Raw genomic sequence first — 25,345 nt, 5'->3', positions numbered from 1 at the left:
TCTCTATCATCATCATCACCATCAATATCGGCAATCATTGAACAATTGATGAAGCTGAGATTTACAGAGGTTAAGTAACTTGCTCAAAGTTTGGTCCCTTTAACCACAGAGTCTAAGCCCTTAAACTCAATGATAAAAGCAGTAAATAAATAAAGCTTTCAATTATAATGAAAAGACAGCTGCTTGTAAAACTGAGTGTCTTTAAAATAAAAATTCTCTGAATATTAAGCTTACTTTCCAATTGGTGTCCTGGCACCAGGAGCTCTGAGACCTTAGGTGAGTTACTTAAATTTCTAAACCCTGAGTTTCTCTTTTCAAAAACTGATGTTGAAAAAAGAATGCAAAATAACAACAGCCAAGATTTTTTGAACTGTTATTGTTACCGTTATTGTTACTGTTTTTATCGTGGTGAAAATATCATTAATGAACTCTTTGATTAGCATCTAATTTTCACAGTACTGTACTCAATATTTTGTAAAAGCATAGTCCAAGCATATAGATCTTGGCACACGGTGAGTGTTCATTTAATATTTAATTAATTAATATATCAGGCAGCTTTAGATTTACAAAGTGCATTAACTGATTATTCAATTGACCATCATAACAAAACATGAGTACAGAAAGTGCAGATATAGCCTTCTGACATCTTGCAAATGAGGATCCGTGTATTCAGAAAGGTTCAATGAACCGCCCAAGGTCATCCCAAAGTGGGAAGTCAAATATGGTCTCTGGAATAATTCCAAGATTAATGCTCTTTCCACTGATCTCAAAACCAATTCTTCGATGCGCTACCTGGATCAAAAGTCAAGTTTTCCATATTCAAATTCAGTCACTTCAGCATGAGTTTCTGCTCTTCTTCCGGAATGGGTAAGTCTTATTTCAGTTGCCTTTTATCAGAAATTTGTACAATTTCTGAAAGTACACTCATGGCCACTTTATTGTATATTAAAAACTTGAAAGCTTATTTTTCTTCTTCATGTTTCTAAATGATATTCTTTCTTTCTACTGATGGAACAAATGTTACACTGTCCTCAGACTCTTTAAACCTTCTAATCAGATGCAATAATTTGCCATCTTCTGATGGAGTGAAGGTAAAACAAAGGCACGTAATAGACTTTGAGGCTAGGAGAGAAATTTCCTGACAAGTAAACCCAAATCACTATTCCCTATAGTCATAAAGTAACACAGCCTCCTTCAAGGAAGGTGTTTTTCAAGTAAGTGAAACCAATTCAGTACAATCATTAATTCTACTGATTACTCAAAAGAACTTGAAACATTTTAGAAGAGTTTAAGACTCAGAAAAGACTCAGAGAAGAGGGAGAGGTTTGAGAATTTCAAGAAAGCAGATACCAAGTAACATCAAAATCAGAGATAGGTTTGAGATTATGAATAATTTCAATCAAAGAATGTTAAGTTTGTACCAAGAAAAATGTAGTATGATTAAAAGGGACAAAAAGTGTTTAAGTTTTCCTAGGGTTCCACAGAAATAATTAGGTAATTTTCAGAAGTCTAAAATTCAAAAGCAGAAATTATCTCAATTTTGTTAAACAAGCCAGAGAATGTCTTAATTACTAGTGACAATGTATTTTATAATTTATTGTTTGAGGTTGCCTGCTATATCCATTAGTGAGGAAGATTAAAATCTTTCCTTTTCATAAAAAAAAATATTTTATTGGCACCTAAATCAGGCTTCCTATCTTGAATGGAACAAAAACTTCATACTAGACCAGAGGGCATTAAACAGTATAAACAAAAGCATAACTAGGTCACCTGTGATGCTTCACATGGCTCCCCTCAATTCCAGAATATTAAGCACAAGGCAATTATAAAATCATATTGCGTTAAACAAAAGGATGACACACTGCTTGTTTCTTTTTCTTATTTTTTTTTCTTCCAACAGAGATATCCATCCCTAGTCACCTTAGTCATGTAAACGTCCTGCTTCTAGGAGCACAATCTCACTTGTATTATTTGGTAAGGACTGGGAAGTGGAGATTGTTTTGAGAAAAAAATCTTTAAACTCTCTATAATTTTCCAAATTACACTTAATAAAGACTTCTTTCTTACAATCTAGTTGCTTAATACACTCATCCCTTGCCATACAGGTGTCACTTTATGGGTTCCTGCTTACACATAACCCTATTCTTTCTATAAAGGTACATTTTATATTAGTATGAGACCAGGGCTTGGTATGCATCTGAGAAAAGCCATGTGCTGACAAGTGTTTCCATCTTACTTTTTTCATAGTGTGTACAACAGAGTCTAGCACATAACATATTCCCAATAGATATGTTTAAACTAATGAGTAAATTAATTCACTTGTTGTAGCATCACATGGATCTCAAGCTCTATTAGGCACACTTTTATATACTACATAGTTGTATTGAAACATACTGCACTTTGTCAAAAATTTATAATATATTTTGTGTAAAATTTTCTCTCAAATCATCAACAATTCTGCTACCAGTTTTCAATTATTTTTATAATTTCATGCAATTCAGCAAATGAAAGTACTTCCAAACCGCCAAATAATTTGGAATTTTCTCATTTTATTAGTCATCAATAACAGTTTACTGTTATCAATTATATATAAATATAAATTTATGTAATTAATATTGCCAGCTTGATTCTTCAGCATATATTTTTTAATAAAACCTAAAGTTTCAACATTAAATGTAAGGAAAATTAATTATTGTTTATATGCTCACTCTGAACAAAAAGTGAGAATGAATTATGCTCGTGTAATAAGGGATGAGTGTACTAACTTGGGAACTGAAAACAATCAAATTGAATTTGATTACAAATAATATAGTCAGATAGCTTGTTTAATTTTTTTCAGTGTCTTGATATAGTTTTTCTCTCTTTTCTCAATTTACTTCAATAAAACATATTATCAGCTTCATTTTTAATTTAAAGTTTTTCAAATTCCATGAAATTGAAATTAAACTAACACGATACTTCAATATGTCTTACTTATATATTTCTCCAGCTTCTCTAAGGGATAAAAAGCCACCATATGACAACGCAATAATACAGTTTTCCTTAATAATGAACGGCCCTCTACTCTCATAAAGGAGAATCAAGGCTTGAAATCCTAACCCACATCTGGTGAAAAGCAGATATAGAACTTTTGAAAAGAAGTTATATAACCAAAGAAATATGAAGAAGGTTTATGAAGAAATTGTCAAAGACACAAATACTTCTGTTTTTAGAGTCCTTGAGAAAAGGAACAAAGACATACCCTTTTTACTCTATTTATATTCTATCTACTTTTCATTGTAGCTATGGGTAGGGCTGACTTTCAGATAATATTAATAATAATATACTAATGATAGCATAAACATCTATATCTTGATACCACTTCATAGATTATAAAAAACAGGTAATTTCTGATAACACATTAAATAATTGATGAATAAGTTATTATTACTGTCATTGTTATATCTGAGCTATAATGATGTGTAAGAGAGCATCAGTTTTGTTTTCAAACTAGTATAGCTATTAAATATAGTCCTTTTTATTTCCAAGGTCCATATTACATCCTTTTGTCTTTAAACTCAAGCCTATGGCATGCCTCAATGTGCTACAACTTAGCTTTCATTAACAAAGTTGCAGTCACTGACTAGTGAAGGGGCTGGAGCATGTCCAATTTGAAATTTACAAAGAAGTTATATAACCATTGAGCAAAATTATTTTTTTACTACAAAAGATATTCATGCTTTTTATAAAAGTGACAATTCAGAAGTGCTTAAAGTACAGCATTAATTTTCCATCTTCAACCTCCTGTTTCCATACCCCCGTCCCCTCCCCACTCACACTGAAAATTATGGTGTTAACAGTCTAGCAGCTCTGGGACTTTCCAGACCTTGCTCATTTTACTACACCATAATGCATCTCAGCAGTTGGAGGAGAGGTGGTGGGATCTAGTTATAATTGTTCCAAAGCACTAAGCATCCTATGTTGTAATATATGATTACAGACTCAATTTCCAAAAGGAAAATTGGGAAGACTCTAAAACTCACTACATTTACTGGTCACTTTCCTGGCTAATTTTCCATTTCATTCAATAATCAATTTTAACTAAGCAAAGCCAAACTGAAACATTACTGATGAGTTTTTCTTCATGTCCAAGAGAAGGCAAGGCAAGGCAAGTCCTTGGCAGGCTAATTTACAAGGTACTTATTGAACACTTTGCTTTGTGCCAAACTTAACAATAACTGCTTTGTATTTACTTTTCACAACGGTCTTATGGGGCAGGTATTATTATCTCAGTTTAATAATGATGAAATTAAATTAATTTACTTGTGCAAAGTCCCTCCAACTAGCAAGAATATTAATCAGGATTTTCATTCAAACCTGCCTGTGTTCATACTACTACTTAAAGTGATTCCAAAGGGTTAAGAAACTCAATTCCTGAGATGTCGATGTCTTTGCAACAAACTGAATTTAAGGTCATGACTCCACTGCAGCTTGCCTATTTCATGAAACAACTTTTACTTCTAAAAGCGCTGTCTCACGTCTTAGCTCACTTTATTTTACTAATGGTATTTGGCCTGATCTTCACGTTCTAAAGAGACCTTAAATTTAGACTTGACTATATTATCAAATGGAAAGACATATAATCACTGGAAACTCAGAAAACTGAAATAAGACTGTCACTTTATATGTTTAAACTTGTGCTTTATTACACACCACATCACGTGGTGCATCATGACTTATTCTATATAACCAAGGAATCACCTTATAAATAGTGTAACTACATCACATTGTATTTTATGCGTTTTTGTGTATGCATGCGTTGGAGGGGGTTAGATGTGTTAATGTGTTATATACAAACTTTTAACACCAAAATTATATAATACCTTTTGGCATTTATTTCTTAATATACTGGATTGGGATACTCAAAAAATAAAATGTTCCTATGCTTGTCTTGATCTCTGATAAAAACTAGGACTGGGAATTTGCCTTCAACTTCCTGTACTAGTGTCCTCGACACTGTCCTATATTGATGCTTATGCCATTTATCATTAACCATATATGAATTATTTTTAGTTTGCTCAAAGTCTCTACCATTTCCCACCATGGATACTTTAGAATTCTTGCTTGCTCTTAATAATAAGGCTTAAGATCCACCCATCTAGGAGAGACAAACCAAATGACATTGTCACAGAAGAATTAACCTTTGTATGTGACTTGCATTTCTCTAGCAAATAAAAAAATAAACAATGTTAAAGAGAAAAGTAGAGTAAGTTGCTTTTAAGCTTTTTTTTAAGCTGTAAGACATAGTAAGAAAAACACTGTAAATGGTAACCATAGTATACATATGGCTATATGCAACTAAAATAAAAATTTACAGAGCAATATCTACTCTTACTATCATGTAATATACTGATATTTATATTCTACTCTATCCTATTTTATTCTACTGTATACTAACTGCTGGTCTCAGGCTACTAAATTGGTTTCACAATTAATTCATGGGTTGTGATGTACTTTTTGAAACAACACTGACTAGATATTCTCTCTTTTTAAAAAATCCATTGTGGGGCTTCCCTGGTGGCGCAATGGTTGAGAGTCTGCCTGCCAATGCAGGGGACACGGGTTCGAGCCCTGGTCTGGGAGGATCCCACATGCCGCGGAGCAACTAGGCCCGTGAGCCACAACTACTGAGCCTGCGCGTCTGGAGCCTGTGCTCCGCAACAAGAGAGGCCGCGATAGTGAGAGGCCCGCGCACCGCGATGAAGAGTGGCCCCCGCTTGCCAGAACTAGAGAAAGCCCTCGCACAGAAACGAAGACCCAACACAGCCAGAAATGAATAAATAAATAAATAAATTTATTAAAAAAAAAAAAAATCCATTGTGTATTTGTGAAAAATGATGCATAAAATGCATCACTGAGGCACGATCTCTGGTTTTAAAGTCCCCTCACATGAACATATCTATCACATCTCGTGCCAAAAAGTATCCTCAATTCAACATTTGCTTAAATTGAGAAGTCTTTCTGGAGTATTTGCAAATGTGCCAAGATGAGATTTTATAACTCCTAGTTCTGATGAATTCCAAAGAAGTTTTTTATACATAAGGCTACAGCATTTAACAATATGTCTTCCTGCTCTTAAAAATTTCATACCATACGGCTTCCTCCCATAATTGGCATCTGAAGGACGGATTGTGGCGTCTGCAGTGGAGATGAGAATAGAAACAACCTACAGTCTGTACTTATCATCGGGCTCACAAAAAGGTCTTCTATGAGGTTAACTTGTTGCCACATACCTCCTCCTTAATTTATTTTCTTTTTACTGTAATTAAATCCTTCCATGGGAACAAGGAATGGTGTTGCTTTCAAAGCCAGATAAAAAGACACATGAAATATGCTCAAAAGATTTTCTCAGAAGGGAAACGAATAGTGTCTTCTTATTTCCTATGGAGGGAAGAGAATCAGTAGATGTGCGTTCTACTTTTCCTTGAAGCCACAACTACCCCAGTATACAGGGAGGGAGTTTGGACTTAATTAAAAAGAGTTAGCCTTGGGTTCAATTTTTGCTCTGTCACTAAGTAGCTACAGTATTATGCGAAAAAAATCACTTTCTCTTTCCATACCTATTCTCTAACTTAAAAAATGGTAACTTTATCAGACTGTGTTATGCGATAAATGAATCAAGTAGAAAATTAATGACATATAGTATAAATGACCATGCTTTAACACACAGAATAATAGAATCTCAATTAAACAACATTTGGTTGTCAAGAAAGGGAGTTACCAAAAGGACAAATAATTCAACTCCCTCATCTCCCAACTGAGGTTTAAGTTCATTTTTCCACATCCCCTCCACGTGGTTATGTATTCCAGGCTTGTGCACAGGAGTTACCAAGAATTTAACTCACTACCTCCCTCCTAAGAGAGGCAATTCTTTCACTGAATGTGGAAACAAAATTTTGGACAGAAATCTTGAGTTGTGAGACCCAACTTTGTTAACAATCATGTACAAGTAAGGCCAAATTACTTGTCCATACTGTTTCCTCAAATGTAAGAAAAAGGGGTTATTAAATGCTTACCTAAGACACTTCACACTGTTAACACAGTGTTAACATTCTATAGAGCTAACAGTAGTTTTTGTGTCTGAATTATCATCATGACCATCTGAAAAGTCATCTCAACTCTCAACACTATTCAACCCCTGAAGAAACAAAATGAAATCCCCTTAAAAAGTACCCAGTAGGGCCCATACTGACGTTTCTCATCTTTCCAAACTAAATTGTTATCTTGATATAATCACAGTTAGTAGAAAAGGTGTGACAGAAAAAGCGTGTTCCCACTTTTTAGAAGGTAAACTAAACACATAGACTATGAATCACATTCAAGGTCTTTCAACCAAAGCTTGATTGTTACCAACTTTTTAAATAATTGATGGAAAAAACGTATCATAACCTGAAAGTTAGACAATGTTTTAATGATGTCACATTACCAGTACCACTTACTGGTACATTTTTCCCCCAGGGCATCACTGAGATGTTTTTTTGGCTAGAAAAAATTAGCATTCCTTTCTCATTAGGTGGAAGTAACAAATTCAAGATCCAGTGCAAACAAAAAAGGGAGTTGGGTGTGAATAGCATTTTACAATTAATCAAGGGAGGCATTTTGGCATCTCATTTTTATAAAGAAGCAAAACTGTGAAAAATTACGAGTGACTGCTATTTATCCACATGCTATATATTCATTAAGTGTGAGTTGGATACTACTTTAACACAAATACATTCATTCACCAAATAGTCTTTGAGCACCTACTATGTGCTAGGCACTCTGACAGGCCCTGGGCAGGTACAGTGGAGTTTCAACTAAAGTCAGCAAAAACTGGGAAGTGTGAAAATCCTGTAAGTCATCCATAAAGTACAGTATATATGGTTTGTGCCGATTTGTAATTACTTTCCTCAATGAAACTGAGCTATATCAAGGGGAAGCATGTAATAATGGAATATATGCAAGTGTCTGACTACTTAAAGCATCCAAACTTTAAGGAGATTATCAGACCTCTAGCTTTGAACCAGAAGTATGGGTGAAGCATTTTAAATGTTCTTTCTTGCCCACAGCAATTATTCCATTGAAATCTCAAAAATATTAACGCATGTTAATACATTTATTTTGTTTTGATTTTGAAGTTTTAAACATTGTCAGAGTATCCTATTTGGGAGGGGGGGGTTCAAGTTTAAAGTCATTGGGATGAAAATGCTTACACTGGACCCTATCTTGAAGGTATTTATTATTGCACATGAATTTATGGTTAGGTAGGTAATGTTTATAGTTTCAGTTAGGATCTATTATCTGATTGGAATTGACTGTGGGTCAGGTAGGCAACTGTGTGCCTCTTCACTGGGTGCTCTCACATAGTTGAGGTCAAGTGGTCTAAGACGGCCTCATCTGGAAAACCTGGCAGCACTCATCCTTCACAAGGTGATGACAGGGTTCTAAGACAGACAGACTAGGAAAAAAGTCTTCCTTTCCACCGAATTCTATTGACCAAAGCAGTCACATGGCTAGTTCTGCATGAGAGTGGAAGGGAACTATTAAGTTACAAAGCAAAGGGGTCATCCATGGAAATCATCAGAGCCAAAGCAATGGATCTGCCACACCCCTGAACAGGCAAGCACCATAGACTCTGTACTATCATGGGCACGTGAACCAAGGTTTCTCAATGTATGGAGGCAAAGGACCCCTTAAATTTTCTTAGAGCAGAGACAGTGGCAGCTGGACTGTCTCCTTTACAAAGAATACAATTTTTTCTTCTCAGTTACTGCATGCTCCTTTCACAGCTGCAGAGCTAGAGTGGTTTGTATTTTTTTTCTTTTTTTGTTTTCATACATTTATTCCCCTTGCCTTGAAGGCCTAGACAATATGTGTGCATAATATAACAAGCCACCGTAAATATATAGTCCTGTAGCCTACGGAAAAACATAAACCAAGGAAATGCAAGTGGAGGAGATTAACCTTGAAGCTGAAACCCAAGGCTGCTTGTGCTTGTGCCCTCCTCTGAAATTCTGTGATGCCACACACGTTCTCAAAGGAACAACTTGTGTTAGCTGCCAAGAGGACTGAGAGACAAAGTACTGCACGTTTAGGTATAAAGTAAATGGGCAACGTGGGGGGAACACAGAGCTTTTTTGAAAATAAGACAATGTCTTTTTATAGACCTCAATGCCTGTGTGAAAGCATCTGGAAATTTCCATACTCTTCATGAAAGAAGAATATCAACTGAGTGCAAAAAGGTAATTATACAGACATGGGCATAAGGTTGAGACACTGAGGTAGGGTGATCTAGGGCTAAAGAGAACTGTCCCAATCCAGCCATAGAAAGAGGCTCAAGTAAGAACTGGTATTGTCATTTCATGGGAAATCCCGCAGGGGCTTCCTGAAGGGCCAGACAGCAGAAACCCAGGCATCACCTTGGGGACTTCCACGGTACCCAGCAGAGCTGTATCTTGTTACTCAAGCACTTTTCTGATCCTGGAGGTAAATTTTACCTTGTAAAACTTCCCACTCCACTGCTCCTAGGCCGATAAATTTTAAGACATAATACCATGCAACCTCACTAGCCACTTACTTGCTGAGGATCCAAGCAATATAAATACCTCTTGATTAAACCACATAAAACAATAAACCAAAAAGCATTTCTTCCAATCTTCAATGTTTGTATTCAAAGTTTGTTCTCTCCTAAATTCTGGTGGTATCTTCCAAATATTCTGCCCAAATTTGTCAACAAAATTTCTATTGGCCTATTTTTGAAAAAATAATTAAATTTGCCTGAATTTGGCAATCAAGTTTTTATTGACTTTTTTTGCCCACAAATAGAATATTTTCTTTTAATTATTATGTTGCAATAGGTAGTCTATGCTTGTAATACACAACTTCAAATGTTTGCATGTAGAAATTATATAAAAGAAAGTCTCTTCCATTCCACCCTATTCCTTAATTCCTTAGAATTCCTACCCAGAAGGAGCAACTGTTACCAGTTTTGCTCTTCTATGAGAACAATTCTATGAATATTCAATCAAATGATTTTTACAAACACCATTTTATACAAATAACATACCATTTACATAGAACTGTGCTTTGCTTTTTTCACTTAAAATGATCTTGTAGATCATTATGATCTCATTACCTATATAGAGTGTCTCATTCATTTTAATAGCTACCTAATAATATACTTTATGGATGCATTATAATTTATTTTATTGTATCACTCAGTACGGGAATATAATTAGGTTAAAAAAAACAGATTAAATTAGTAAGAGTCAAAGGTCATGATGATGAGTTTCTCTTTGAACACTATCTTGGATTAGCATCTCCTACAGACTGACCAAGGCCTACTCTTCTGAAGCTAGATGGAAGTTCCTAATGAAATTTATGATTGATCTGAGGTAAACCAAACATAGCTTCATCCTTGGTCTCTTGCAAACATATTTTTTTACTTTCTCACCTTCTCATATTTCCTCATGCCCTTTACTGGAAACCCATGCCTTCTTAATTTTCACCAGTTGTCAGTATTCTCCCTATTAAAATTCCACTGTCAAATTCATTTCCTTCTCTAAGACTTCCACTATGGCCTCCATCACCATAGAGCAGGATGTGATTTTTTTTCTCCTTCAATTTACTTTTGAAACATTTGTAACTCCGTGTCATCTTGAATTATGGTTATGGAAGTATTAGTGCATGTTCCATCTCCTTTGCCAGACTGCATGCCCATTGAGGGTGGTAATGTATAAAACATAGGGCTGTCCTTCACAGGACTATTAGAGGGCCTTTCGTATATTTTGACTTAATAAATATGTGCTGCATAAATATATATCCTCTGGGTGTGATTCTATTGGATTCTGCTGAATTATAATAGGGCACTGAATTAGCAGTTAGTAGCTATGAGCCCTCCTCCTGTCTCTGAAGTTGCTATCAGGTAGTTATTGGATGAACTATATAAACTCGTAAAACATTCGTATTTTAAAAAAGGAATAAAATATCTAGATTATCTAGATCACTGCTTGTTGTGAGAATCAAATGAAATAGTGGTTTTATATGAAAAATCTCAGCATTAGGGAAAAAAATCAATGGTCTCCCAGTCCAATGACCTATCCATTGATCAAAATCTCTATATATCAACATCTTTGTACATAAACTATAAACTTATGTATGAAAATTTACAGAGGCATAGAAGTCCCAATCCAGTATAGAAGGCCATTTTATGTTTGTGCAGCTCTGAATACTGTTAAGAGTGGCCATACAGTGAAATCCATGTTATGTCACTTGATAATGAAAAGTTTGCTATGTCTAATTGGTGACAGGCTCCCAATCTCTGAAGTAGTCTTACTCTGGTCATTTCATTAATTTCCCAATAACTCAATCCCACATTACAAGATTGGATTGTTTGGAACACACTTACAGTATTATTGCAGAATTTTAAAATCTCAACTGAGACCTGAACCTCACGAACATTCGAATCACAGCTCTTTCACTTAATTCTTGACATTAGGCATGTGGCTTACATTTTCTATGCTTCAGTTCCCTCATTTGTAAAGTGGGGATCAAAATGTAATCTATCTCATAGGTTTGTTTGTTTGAGTACTATCAATAAATATCTTTATAGAATATATATATGAAAAAACCCTTTTCATAGTGCCTCAGGAGTTGATAGCTATAATTAACTTTCAACGTTATTCTCAGGTCAATTGATCCAACTGAAATGACTGTGTATAATGTATCAATGTGTCCATATTGGCTATATTGGATGAAATATACTTACACAAGAGATTAAATGATATGAATATATTATTATTTGATTTTATTTTAAGAAATAAAAAAATTTAAAAAACAGAAAAAAATAAATAAATTTAAAAAATAAAGTAAAAATCTCAGCTAATCCTAACAATGATCTAATGAGCTATACAAAGTCTTGTGTACCTTCTTTGGTATACTGTAGTGTTTAGCATAGGCAGTATGCTGTCCTAGAAAGAGTGCTACATAATGAGTAAGTCTCACAATTTCGGTATCTTAACCTCTGTAGGTCAAATCAAACCTATCCCAAACAGCGTTGGTTGAGAACTAACAAATAATGTATACAAACACGTTTGAAAAGCACCATCAACAATAATAAGGGCTAATACTGTTATTATCTGGTATAGAACTTCAGTCATATTTTCCTTCCTCACTATGATTTCCACATAAAGAAGCAATAAATTTCAAAGCAAACTAATGTTGAATTATTAAAATTTATACTTCCTGAGAACGTCCTATAGAAGGATAGAACTAATTCATACACATCTCCATTTCAGATTTAACTATACACTCTATTGAAAAATAGTTGTAAGACTAAACTGTTTGGTAATTTTCTATTACAACATACCTGGGCCAGAACTGGCTGCCTTCAGGCCTTATGTGTATTTATATGTACCTCCCTTTAACTATCAGAAACCCTCAGGTACTCAGAGCAACCTGACAGTGTTAAAATGTAAGGAGTTCAAAGAAGATCTAGAAATCTTAAAAATCCCTATCATCGTTATAGAAGATGTACAAATAATGCAATACGTAAACCAAAAAAAAGTATCCATTTTGCCAACTGATGGTCACATAATCACTCATGTTAGCTTATATCTATGTTGCTCTAGACATCTGCCATCCCGTCCCTTCTTATATAACTGGTATAACTGAGCCACTCAAAAGATCTCAAATAATTAGGACAATTTTAGCCCTCCAAAACTCGAAAGTTTAACTGGGAAGCTATCAGGCGCACAGGACATACTCGATGTAAAGAGAACTTACCTTCTGTGTGCACCGCTGACACATAGGTCCAGTTGTACCTCTTCACTATGTCCACCATGGCCCGTGCCTGCTGGGCATCTGAAGGCACGACCCTCATGAAGTACTTGAACAGAGTTTTGTCGCTCAGATCCATGCTTGTTGCCGAGTAAGCAATTTGAGGTATGTTGAAAAGCTGGAGCAAGTTCTGGACCTGAATGGCCACAGAACTGGAGCCAGGCCCGATGACGCCTACTATGGGCTTCTTGGAGCGGAAGGAAGAGGAAGAGCCGTCCACACAGCGCACCAAGCCTTCTTCTTCTTCTGAAGAAATGAGGGAGTCCCTTATAAACTCAATGCTCTGCTCTAGGGCCACGGCCGAATGCCAGCAGGAGTCCCTGATCTCGCAGCCCAGGGTGACGTTGGGCAAGAGCGTGGGGTCTGAGTTGATCCTTTCCAGGGTGTGCAGCATGGCCTCCACCCTCTGAATGCCATACTGTTCACGAACCGCCCCACACTTCCGCTCGTGAACTTTGTCCACAGTGGGCTGGTGGTGGACAGAAAAGAGAGCCCCGATAATGATGTCACCAGGCATGTGAGCCACCACCCTCCTCTCACTGGACTGTGCGCTCCCACGGACATCTTCTTTCAAAAGCAGGACTGACAGGATCAACAGAAGGACCATTTTAGGAAAGGAGTTCAAGCTAATAAAGACAGCATGGTGGGGAAAATTTAGGAGAGTTCTGAGAGATAGAATCCAGGGATGTCCTAGGGTGAGCGGCAAGCCAAAAAATCAGCCAGTGATTTAGACGTGCTCTCTAAAGGACCACCATGTCCCCGGGGACCATTTAGTTAGATGCATCCATGTGATCATGGTCTTCAAAACCTGGGGAAAAAAAAATAGAATGGGGATTTAACAACATTAAGTGCAACCGGTTTGGGAAGCTCGAACAGTCTATGCTAATAGAGAAAGAGAGGTCATTCTGATGTAGGTAACTTGAAAAAAGGAATCCAAAAATCTTTCTGACTCTTCTTTGCCTGTCTCCTTTGTGATTCTGTGATTTGATAAAAGCAGCTGATACAGCTTCTTGATCCTACCTGGCTTAGGTTAATATTTTTTTTTCATTTGTTCATCTGGAGTACACAAAACCAAATCTCATGTGTGGGAGGCCCAACTATACTCTGACACGAAGGTGAGGGAAAGCACCTAAAAGAAGTATGCCATGAACAAAAAGCTTCAAAAAACCCCAAAATATCAGACATTAGTGATCCCAATAATAATGACGGTATCTTTGTTTTTTTTAGAAATGCTCTTTGTGTCCTTCCAAATTTTCAGCATTAAGCATGTACTGATTATGCAATTAAAAAATAAAGTTACTTTAAAAAAAGCCTACATACCCCATCTTCAAATGCAATGTAAAGCAAGTTGAATAATCTTCCCAACAAATATTGAGCTTAGTTTCCATACAATATAGACCAAAGGCAAATGAGGCCAGATCAGTATTTTCACGTTAAATGAACTATAGGATAGAAGAGGGTTGGAAGATTACAAAGTAAAATGCCCCCAAATACAAAGGCATAGTGCAATGGTACCAATTTTTGCAGAAAAGAATATTCAGGTTCAAATTCCAGTTCTGCTACAAAGAACTATTAGTAAATTGTTTAACCTCTCATTACCAGAATTCTGTCATCTGAAAAATGGGGATCATATGTGCTAGGCTGCCCTTATGGGAATCAATATAAGATACCAACTATGCAAATGTTTTCTATATTGAAAACGGCTATATATATTCAAGACATGATTTTTTTCTGTTGTTAAATTTCCAAGGGCCTTCTGTGGCTAGGTGGTGAGGACAGAAAATTCTCTGGCAACACACTCAGTTCTCCAGAGTCTTCAAAGTAATTACAGAGTCTTGTAATAAAATTGACAGTAATCAGTCCTTTACCCCTGATCCAGGAAAAATTTCCACATCATGAAGATTCAAAGGGCTAGAGGGATGCATATTTGGAACTATACTTCCAAGTAGAAACTTAGTATAGCTATGAATATAGTCATCTATTTCAGTTTAACCTCCTGGGGAAGAAGAAAATTTTGCCCCAGGTTGCCTACAGCAAATTCTAGCATGATTTGTAAAAGAGAACTGACCAATTAGTGATCTGGGTTACTTAAAGGATTGTTTAAGAGACTTTTTTTGTTAAGTTATCAGCTCTGCCAGCCAAAGATCTCAAATTGTTTTAAAGTGACTAACTCCCTAAGCACCACCTTTCAAAGACAGGTGATGTTGCTTCAGGAATTTCTGCAATTACGATGTTTCTTTAAGAATACCAATGGTTTTCCAGACTCATGAGATCTGCAAAAATTCTAGTCCAGACACAAAATGAATATAACCTGAATCACATTTCTAATCACTCTCACCCTCATTTTCACCATTTCCTTCCACTGTTTCTAATGGCAACAGGGAAATGCTCCCTCTGTACAGTGCCAAACACTAAAACACACACACGCACACACGCACGCACACACACACACACACACACCCCTCATCAAATAGCTACATGTTCCAGAATAACTAGATTTTTAGCAATATTTAGGGGAAAAATCAGCTTTGGTATGGAAGTTGGCATCGCAGACAAGGGGGAAGGAAACAAAGACATATTAATTTTCTCGTTGGGAAATTATCTGAATATTCTCAAGCTTTCCCTTCACTTTACTTAGACCAAAGACTTGGGGACCAATGCTTATTATCATGGTCATGTGAATTCTACTTCAGACAAAAAAAAATCTGAAGTAAAAGGAATCACAATTTCTCATTAAATCCAGAATGTCAGTAAGCAAATCCAGCAACAAAACAGGACTCATTTTCATTATGTAAGAGCATCAAAGCGACATGAGAGACTAGAAGTGGCCCATCAAACTGATGAACCTAAAATATCGATCTCATGCATTTTATTTGTTAGAGTTATTTCCAGCAAGCCCCATGTATTGAGAATATATATAGATATATACACACACACATATATATATATGTAACTTCCTATGATAGGCTAAGTTAATTACTTCACTCATTCAACAAATATCTATTAACTACAGAGTGGGAGAGACTAATATAACAAAGAAGTACAGTGATGTACATTGATAATTACCATCATTATCTTTCATTGAGCGCCCATCATACACCAGGCGTTTATTCACTAACTCATTAAGCATATATTTATGGCCTGCCTATGCTATGACTCTCTCCCGGGAATCAAATATTCAAGAGAAAACAAGGTGTACACGCTCCCTATACTCATGGGGCTTACAAATCAGTACTCTAAAACAGCGGTCCCCAGCCTTTTTGGTACCAGGGACCGGTTTCCTGGAAGACAATTTTTCCACGGAAGTGGCGGGGGGGGGGGGGGGTGGTATCAGGGCGGGGATGACGGTTCAGGCGGTAATGCGAACAATGGAGAGCGATGGGGAGCGGCAATGAAGTTGCGCTTGCTCGCCGCTCACCTCTTGCTGTGAGGCCTGGTTCCTAACAGGACTGTCTGGTACCAGTCCAAGGCCCAGGGGTTGGGGACCCCCGCTCTAAAAGGTGATTTGAACTGGAACCTGATGAATGCAAAGAACAATAAAATGAAGAATGAAGTCAGTCATGTGAAAAGTGTGGCTAGAGCATAAATAATGAGTGCAATTATGGTGCAAAATGAGGTTGGAAAGATATGAAAGGGCCAGACCATGTAGGACCTTGGAGGCTCTTAAGGAATTTGGAGCTTAAGTGCAACAGAAAGCCATTGAGGAAGTGTAAACAAATGACTGGCACAATCCAGTCTTAGAAAAGATTCTCCTAGCTGCTCATTGTTCTGGATAATGGACTTGAGAAATCTGAGACTCTTATATAATACTCTACGTAAGAGATGATAGTGGCTTGGCTATGATTGGTGACAGTGGATATGGAGAGAAGTGGACACAGTCAGATATCTTTTGCAAGTACAATCAACTGGACTTGCTGACAGACTGGATGTGGGTAAGGTAGAGAGGAATCAGTGTCTACTCCTAGGTTTTGAGTCTAAGAAACTAGTATATTCTGGTATCATTAAAAGGGATAGGATTGACTGGACCAGAAACAGATGGGGTCAAGGGAAAACAATGATTTTCTTTTGAACATGTTAAATTTGAGATGCTTTGGAAGCATCCAGGTATAGCTGTCAAAGAGGAAGGAAGATATGTAAGCGTGGACCGAGAGGAGTTTTTTGGCTTAAAGATGTAAACTGAGGGTCACCAATATATAAACCCTTTGAAATGAATAAAATTACCTAGAGAGCAAGTATAAATAAAGAAAAGGTGGGGCTGAAAAGTAAGCCCCACAGAGAGGTAAGGTTGTGGGAAAGCCAGCTAAGGAAACAGAGGCAGCTCAGAAAGTAAGGAGAGAAAGCAAGAACATGTGATGTCAGAGAAGCCAAAAGAGAATGTCCTGGGCACTTTATAGTTGCAGACATATGCAAGGCTTTCATGCTTCTCATTCCCCCAGAAGATATTATATTCTATGTGTATTGTGTATCTGCGTCTGTATGTGGGTATGTCTCTGTATGTGTGTGTCAATAATCCTTATAACAACCCTGAGATGTAGGCATTATTTTATTCTATTTTCCTAATGATGTAATGGGTTTTAATAACTTAAAAACAAGCCAATCACGGAATGATGGAGCTAGAATTCATGTCTATGCCTAGTGACTCCATAACATAGTCTTATTATCATCTTTTGTCACCTTACCACCCCTTCTGTCAAGAGAGGTATTTCCAAAGTCCATGAAAAGTGAGAGAGGCCACCCAAACACAGTTTGAACTTCCAAGGAAGATAGAATCTAACAGGAGTTTGCTTAAAAAACAGAGAGTGATGGACATTTCAGGAAAAGAGATGATTCATACATAGAAGGTACAAATGTGTACGACTATCTGGCACAAATGTATTTTTATTGCCCTGGCATCCCCTAGTAGATTATGACCTGCCAGATTATAAATCAATGACTGTTTCATAATCTGCCTTGAATACACACAGTGACTATATTTTATTGATACTAGCTCTGAAGCTCAGATACCTGGAAAGTATATTTTGAAATAAATTATGACTTAGAAGTTTGACAGAGTTGTGCTACAACTCAGATTATTATAAGGTTAAACAACAAGTCATCCCACGTGCTCCTAAAATACAAGAAATCAATAAGCATAAATTCTAAATAGACCGACAGAGTATATCCTAGCTCTACCAGCATCACTCATTTGTTCAGTAAGTCTTTATTAAGTAACTGTTCTGTACTAAGCACTCTTGCAGTCCCTGAGGATTCAATTATGGGCAAGGCAGACACAAATTCATGCCCTCATGGAGCCTGTAATCCAAGGTGGTTTGTCAGACAATAAACAAGATAAGGAAGTAAAATATTGTATGCCATACAGTAATAAGGGTTAAAGAGAAACAAGAAGGCAGGGAAGGAAGATAGAAAGTATCAGAGATATGGAAAAAATTTTTAATAATGTAGCCAAAGAAGTTTAAACTGTAAAAGCAAAATTTGGGTAAATAACTAAAAGAAGTAAGAGAATGAGTCATGCAAATAACAAGGGGATGAACATTCCAGGTTTAAAAAAAAAAAAGTAAATGCTAAGTCCCTGAGGCAGATTTATGCTTAGTGTGTTGAGAAACAGCAAGGAGGCCAGTGTGACTACAGTGAAGTAAAGGTGGGGAGAGAGGAAGAAGGGAGGTTTGAGAGCTAGTATGATGATCAAAGTCTTTTTGGACTTTAAAAGACTTTGGCTTTAACATTGTGTGAGAGTGATTTTCTGGAAGAGTTTTCAATAGGGGAGGGACACACAATGACCAACTTTTCAACAAGAATAAGGGCACAAAGGCAGCACCAAGAAAGCAATTAGGAAGCTACTGCAATAATTCAGGTGAGAGAGATGACAGTGGCCTGGATCAGGAAGATGGTAGTATAGGTAGTGAGAACTGGTAGGATTCTGAATATATCTTGAAGATAGAGTGAAAGGGTTTGCTGTCAGATCTGACTTGGGCTGTGAAGGAAAGAGAAGGATGAATGAGGACACTACGGTTTTCAGTCTGAGCAAATAAAAGATGGCGCCATGTTGACTGAGGCGGAGAAAACTGTGGAGGAACAGATCTGGGTGGAGATAACCGAAATTCAGTTTTGATACATCAATTTTTAATACTTGTTAGAAATTCAAGAAGAGATATTTAATAAGCATCTGATATAAGAGGTTGAAATTCTGGAGAGAGGTCTGCAAAGGAGATATAAATGGAGGAGGCATCAGTATGTAGATGTTCCTTTTTGTAAAACATAAAACCGAATGAAATCACCTAGGAATTGGAAAGAGAAAAACTAGTTCTGAGACTGAGGCCTGGGGAATTTCAATGTTTAAACTCCCAAAGACCCAGACACAAGGAAAAACCAGCAAAGGAGACTGAAAAAATTTTTGAACAGAAACCTTATCTTGTAAAGTGTATGTGTGGTGGGGAGGGGGATGAAATGTGAAGTAGTCAAGTTCTATTGAAGCAAAAATAAAAACAGATATGGCTGTGTTTTCACAAGAAATATTATGAGTGTGTGTGTATGCACACAGTCGGGAAACATACACACTGACATTAATGAGATGTCCTCTGGGTGATGGGAATATGCATAATTTTTAATTTCTTCTTTGCTTTTATCTGTGTTTTCTAAGTTTCTGAATTTCTACTATCAAAGCTATTTGTTATTTGTGATATTTTTTTAAGTGTGGGACTGAGGGATCTACTTTCTAAATTTCTGCCCCAGTCCCTCTTACGGTCTTATCTCCTCTCAATCTGCCCCTCCTTGGAAGTCTGCAAGTCAAGTTAAATTTGGGTCTCCTTTAGGCATTCTGAATATATCTTGAACCCCTTTGCCCCAGTGGTTCTGTTCACGCTGCTTCTTAGCCCTGATATGCTCTTGTTTCATGGCCTTAAGGCAGAGTTTTTAAGAGTATGGGCTTGGAGTCAAGTAGACCCGGGTTTGAATCCTGGCACTGCCATCTGTTGGCTGTGTGCCCTTGGTCACTTAGCCTCTCTGAGCCTAACTAGAATGAGAATAGTACCTACTTCAAAGAGGTTTAATGAGGATTGAATGAAGTAATATTTTTCAATAGTCCCTTTATAAAATCTTCCCAGGTCCCTCACCTTGCAGTATGTGCTCTATTCTGAATGCAAGTGGCATTTTTGTCCACACTTTTTTATGTTATTTATTAAGCTAATATTATAGCTATTTATACATGTTTTGTCTTCCAATAGACTTCAAACTCTTTAAAGATTAAATCTGTGCCATACGCAACACCTAGTATTAACAGATATTCAATAAATCCTGCTGAATGAACGAATAAGTAAAGGGAGTTGCCTACACTTCGCCTTCTGGTCAGTTACTTGATTGAGATGTAAAGATAGTGCCCCCTGCCCCACTGTGGAAAACTGGAAAATGGATATTGAAACTCAAATGGGTCCAGGCAACAGGGGACATCAAAAAGAGAAGTACGGACTAACAAAGTAGGAGGGAGAAACCTTTGGTGTTCCCCATGGCTTTTCGATATATTAAGGAAAATAGCATCATAGAACTAGAAAGAGTCCTGTAGATGATTCAGTTTAACTGAGACCCATGGAGAATAAATGATTTTTAGCAGGCCTAGGACCAGAACCCAGAAAATCTCGTCTCAAAACCCAGATTTAATCACATCCTGCAACTTGGTGTCTGTTCTTCTACAATTTTCTAAGCATATAACCTTTAATACATAGATTTTTTATTTAAATGGAATATTAGTATGAAATCTATATTGCAATATATTTTTATTCTTCTCTACATAATGTATTATAAATACCTTTTGAGATTAGTTCATTTTGATGATGGGGATAATGATAAGAATAATTAAAATTCACAGAGAGCTTACCATGTTCTAGGCACTGTGCTTAGCGTTTCAAATGAAACGTCATGTAACTATCATTTATAAAAACTGTAAGATAGATCATTTTATGTATATTTTATGCTTGAAGTATCTGGGACTGAGAGAGAGAGAACAGTTTGGCTAAGATTCTAAAGCAAGTGAGTAGCAGAGCCAAGATTCACACTTAGAGCTTCTATTTCTTTTTAACAGTTGCATAGTATTCAATTATATGAGTGCACAAATATTTATTTAATTACTCCCTATTTTTGGATATTTAGATTGTTTATAGATTTTACTACTATCATAAACAATGTTGCACTTTAATTACTTTTAAAACTATTTCTATAGGACAAATGCATAATACTGCTGGCATGAATCTTTCCACATTTTACAATCTATTAATTTAGATTGTAAAAGGTGGCATTAACTTCACTCTCAGTCCCTTCTCCTTAAGCTTGTCAATTCTGGGTACCACACAATGTTCTTTCCATATGAACCTGCTTTCTCTTGCTTCTATACAAGTTCCTGAGTGAGGCCATTTCTCCTTAGATATCTCACCAGGAGGTTCATTCATTCATTTAACAGAAGTCTGGTAGAAAAAAAAAAGGAGGAGGAATAGTAAAACCATATTATTTTATTTTCAGTGTACAGAGCCTTTTCCCTTTTACTCCCATTTCAAACTAAAACAAAATTACCACTAAGAAAGTCTGATTATCCCCATTTCATATATCAGAAAACAGAGTCTCCAAGATAATAAATTATTCGCTTTAGGTTATAACTCTGATGTGGTAGGTGTTAGAGGTTGGTAGCTATGTTTTTTAATTCATCATATATAGGTGAATATATATATTCTATACATGTATATTCTTGTATAGATAATGGGAAGAAATTAATACAATAATTTTTAAAAGCTTTCAAAATGTTATAGATCTATGATCAAAAGTAGTAAATGATAGGAGTTTATATAAATAGTATAACTAATATGATATTTCAATTCAGGGTCCTATTTTCAGAAGCACTAGGCTGCTTTATTCAATGTTCTATATCATATACTTTGGGTTCATAGCATAATAAAATTAATCACTACCCCATTATAAAAAATAATATATATTTAATATGCATGAAAGTACTTTGCCTCAGGTAATCATACGGTCTCATATTGTACCCTAAATGAATATGAAGAGACTAGCACACCATTGTAAAGCAATTACACTCCAATGAAGATGTTAAAAAAATTTTTTTAAATAAAAAAATAAATAAATGAATATGAAAAAGAAGTATTGGTGGGTAGAATTTACCATAAATGACAACTTACATAGTAATCAGATTCACCGCTTGCATTGTCTTTTATTTTCAACAATCTTCTCAAACGCTGACCATCTTTCTGGCACAAATTTCTCTTATATAACTTAATCCCCACACAAGCAAATCATACAGCTCAGGACATCAACACTAAAATGATTCCTTCTGCCTGAGCAATAGCCTGATCACGTATAGGGGTGTCAATGTTGCATATGCCATGGATGGCTTTGATACATTTTCCTGAAAACCAGTGCATCCCATAGATAAGAGACACTCTGAGGTATAATGATACCGAGAGCGTTATAGTCCGAGGAAAGCTCCACTGTTGTAGCTATCTCAAGCACACATCTGTGACCTCGTAAACAAGAAAACCCAGCACCCCCTCCATTTAGCCCAGGACAAAAAATATGCCATATTTTAACTGAAACCCCCTTAAAGCAAAAAAGGGCCATAAAATAACATTGTACCAAAGTGAAATCTGTAATTTTGTACATTAATTAAAAGGTGCTGGCAGTAGAATAAAGCTCACTAAATCATTGTAAATCATTACACGACTGGTTTAGTAGTCCATGAAGACCTAAAACAGCCTTCTACAGCAAAGCAATAAAAATGATGTAATCCACTGTTAACTAGTCTCAATTTAATTATCATGCAGGGATTCTAAATTTCTTCCCATTTTGCAGCCTTCAGCTGCTTTCTTGTTATTTATGGCACACCTCTCAAGACTGTAAAGCATTATGGTGCATATTATATTGCCTATCATCAGGTGCTTGAAAATGTGGTTTTGCATTTTTAACTCAATCTCTAGTTACTTATTAATAGCTAATATTTATTGAGTGCCTACTTTGTGCTAAATAATATATAAGCATAATTTAATGTAAGCTTCACAACAACCCTGAGGGGTAGGTATGATTACTACCTACATTAAATATCTCTCGAAATTGAGGTTTAGAGGTGAAGAATCTTGCCAGAAGTCTCATACATATAATAAATGGCAGAGTCAGGACATGAATCCAATTCTCTCTGGCTCCAAAGCTCACACTCAACATAATCAGATGATATTGTTTCCCATCCGACCAAATGGGTTGGTTAGTTAAACCTTATGCACTGGCTGCAAAACATTCTGGAGACTCTGCTTTCCACTAAATTCTTATGTAATGTCAGTCAGCTTCATTCGGAAGCTGTACAAACAAACCAAATAAATATAGGTAACTCTGTCTCATGGAATCATTTAGATCAGGGCTTCTCAAGCTTAGACCTGTTGACATTTTGGACTAGACAATTTTTTGGTTTTGGGGGGCTGCCATCTTGTGCATTGCAGGATGTTTAGAAGCATCCCTGATCTGCAGATGCCAACAGCACACACCTCCTCTAGTCGTGATGAATAAAAATGCCCCCAGACACTGTCAAAGGTTCCTTGCAGGTCAAAGTCATTCCCAGTTGAAAACTGCTGATTTATTTAAAACTCATCCTTGTCAAGGTCTATGTAATCATCAAAAAAGAAGACAACTAAGAGTCATCTGGCTGTGTCAGTCCCACAAAGTGTTTTTCTGAAATGTCCTAATAATTCTAAGGAGAGTAGTTTGGAGAGTAGTAGGCAGGTAGATTTGCCTTACTCCTTCTTTACACTGCCACTTGTTTCTGGCTGCATTATCTTGTTTTGGAGCTTGGAATTTCAACTTGAGAAATACAGATTAAACTGTCAGAGTCAAAGAAGACACTGCCTTACATTAACTAAGCATAGTTCTGAATATTCACAAATTACAAAAAATAAATGTGAGAAGAGTATCCTATGGTACACGTCACCATTTCAAAGGCTATGTGAAATACAAAGTTCATTATAATTTTTTAAAGATAAAGAATAATAACTTTATATAGTAATTTTCACGTTGGTTTTTCAAAATCATTTTTATTTTTAAAAAAGTAATATAATATTATTTACCTTTCTTCTGGGTTTTTAAAGGATTCTACTACATTACCTGTATTGTGTAATACTTTGTATTAAAACAAACTAACTTTTTAAAAAATATTTTAAAATTATTCTTCTGCAAAATATTATGATGCAACGGGCTACATTACTATTACAGGGCCCATTAGTGCCATTATGACTATGAACTTTTAATTTTCCTCAGGACATTTATGCTCAGAAGTTTAAAGTCAGTGGCCTATACCTAGAGCTGTAAAAACTAATCATTAGGGAATTATTCTTTGGTCTTTATATGACCAACAGAATCACATCAACGTAAAATACATTTTCTTGCATCTAACTTTTTCCTTTAAATTTCCTGAATAGTTTGACTAAAATAAAAGAAGCTATTTGAAACAGCAATTATGTATCAACCATACGGTTGTTGAGAAGATTAAACTCAATAACATAGGAAACCTAGGAAACATCTGATATTCAAAGGCCTAGATGTGATTAATAGTCGAAACGACCAGTTCTGTACTTTTCACTCTGGGTCTGGCACTTCACTTATATTTGTGTAACTAATTCACCATAATCACTCAGTAAGGCTAATAGTGTTACAACCTGTTCCCCATTTTAAAAATGAGGAAGAGAGGCAAAGCAATGTTAAGTAACTTGCCCGAGGTTACATAGCTAATAAGCCACAAAGCTGGGATTCAAACTCAGGCAATCTTGTGCAAGGGTCTGTACTCCCAACCATATCACAAGTCACTGGAAACCACAATGAAACAATTCCATGGTGTTTATCTAATACAATGGAAAAGTTATCTAATATAATGGAAAAAGGATAAGTCTGGGTTCCAAACAAATCAGACGTATGTATGTGTGTGTGTATACACACATACACACACACACACACACACACACACACGTGTGTGTGTGTATGTGTATAAAATTATATATACATATAATTTTATTTTTCCATTTCCCTGTTACATGACAGTGGAAGGAAACAACCCTCAATTTTAACAACAGAAAAATCACTGCCCTGTATGATTGTTATGAGTATTAAATAAGATATATAATGCTTGGCACGGTGCCTGATGTGCTCAATAAATGATAGTTATTAGAGCAGAGAAGAGCCCGCACCAAGACCTTTGCCTGTTTCCCAAGCAAAGGTACATACACGACTAAAGGTACATACAATTCAAATGAGATTAGATCTGATAAAATCTCGATATTTTTTCTCTTGTTTGAGAATTTAAAGGAAATGGAAGCAAGCTTATGGCATAATGTTTTATAGAACTACGTTTTAACCAACTGAGAGAAAGGAATATCAAGAAAATATTTTCTCAGTTACAGATAGTTGAAATGCAAACTCAAAATTTAAATTTTCCTGGGTTATACAAGCACATCATAAA

The 25,345-nt window shown here is 36.1% G+C and overlaps 1 protein-coding gene across 5 annotated transcripts in view; it reads right to left on the bottom strand.

Annotated features, from left to right (window-relative positions):
• The window catches only part of GRM5 (glutamate metabotropic receptor 5), a 531,751-nt gene extending 518,289 nt beyond the window's left edge, over positions 1-13,462 (bottom strand). For all 5 annotated transcript variants that reach the window (XM_059930609.1, XM_059930612.1, XM_059930613.1 and 2 more), the window contains exon 1: positions 12,802-13,462. In XM_059930609.1, the coding sequence (XP_059786592.1) occupies positions 12,802-13,462 (661 nt within the window). The remainder of the gene's footprint in view (positions 1-12,801) is intronic.
• Positions 13,463-25,345: the final 11,883 nt, after the last annotated feature.

The sequence above is a fragment of the Balaenoptera ricei genome, chromosome 8 (assembly GCF_028023285.1).
Source record: "Balaenoptera ricei isolate mBalRic1 chromosome 8, mBalRic1.hap2, whole genome shotgun sequence".
In the NCBI taxonomy this organism is placed as follows: Eukaryota; Metazoa; Chordata; class Mammalia; order Artiodactyla; family Balaenopteridae; genus Balaenoptera; species Balaenoptera ricei.
This window is presented reverse-complemented; position numbering and strand designations above follow the sequence as displayed.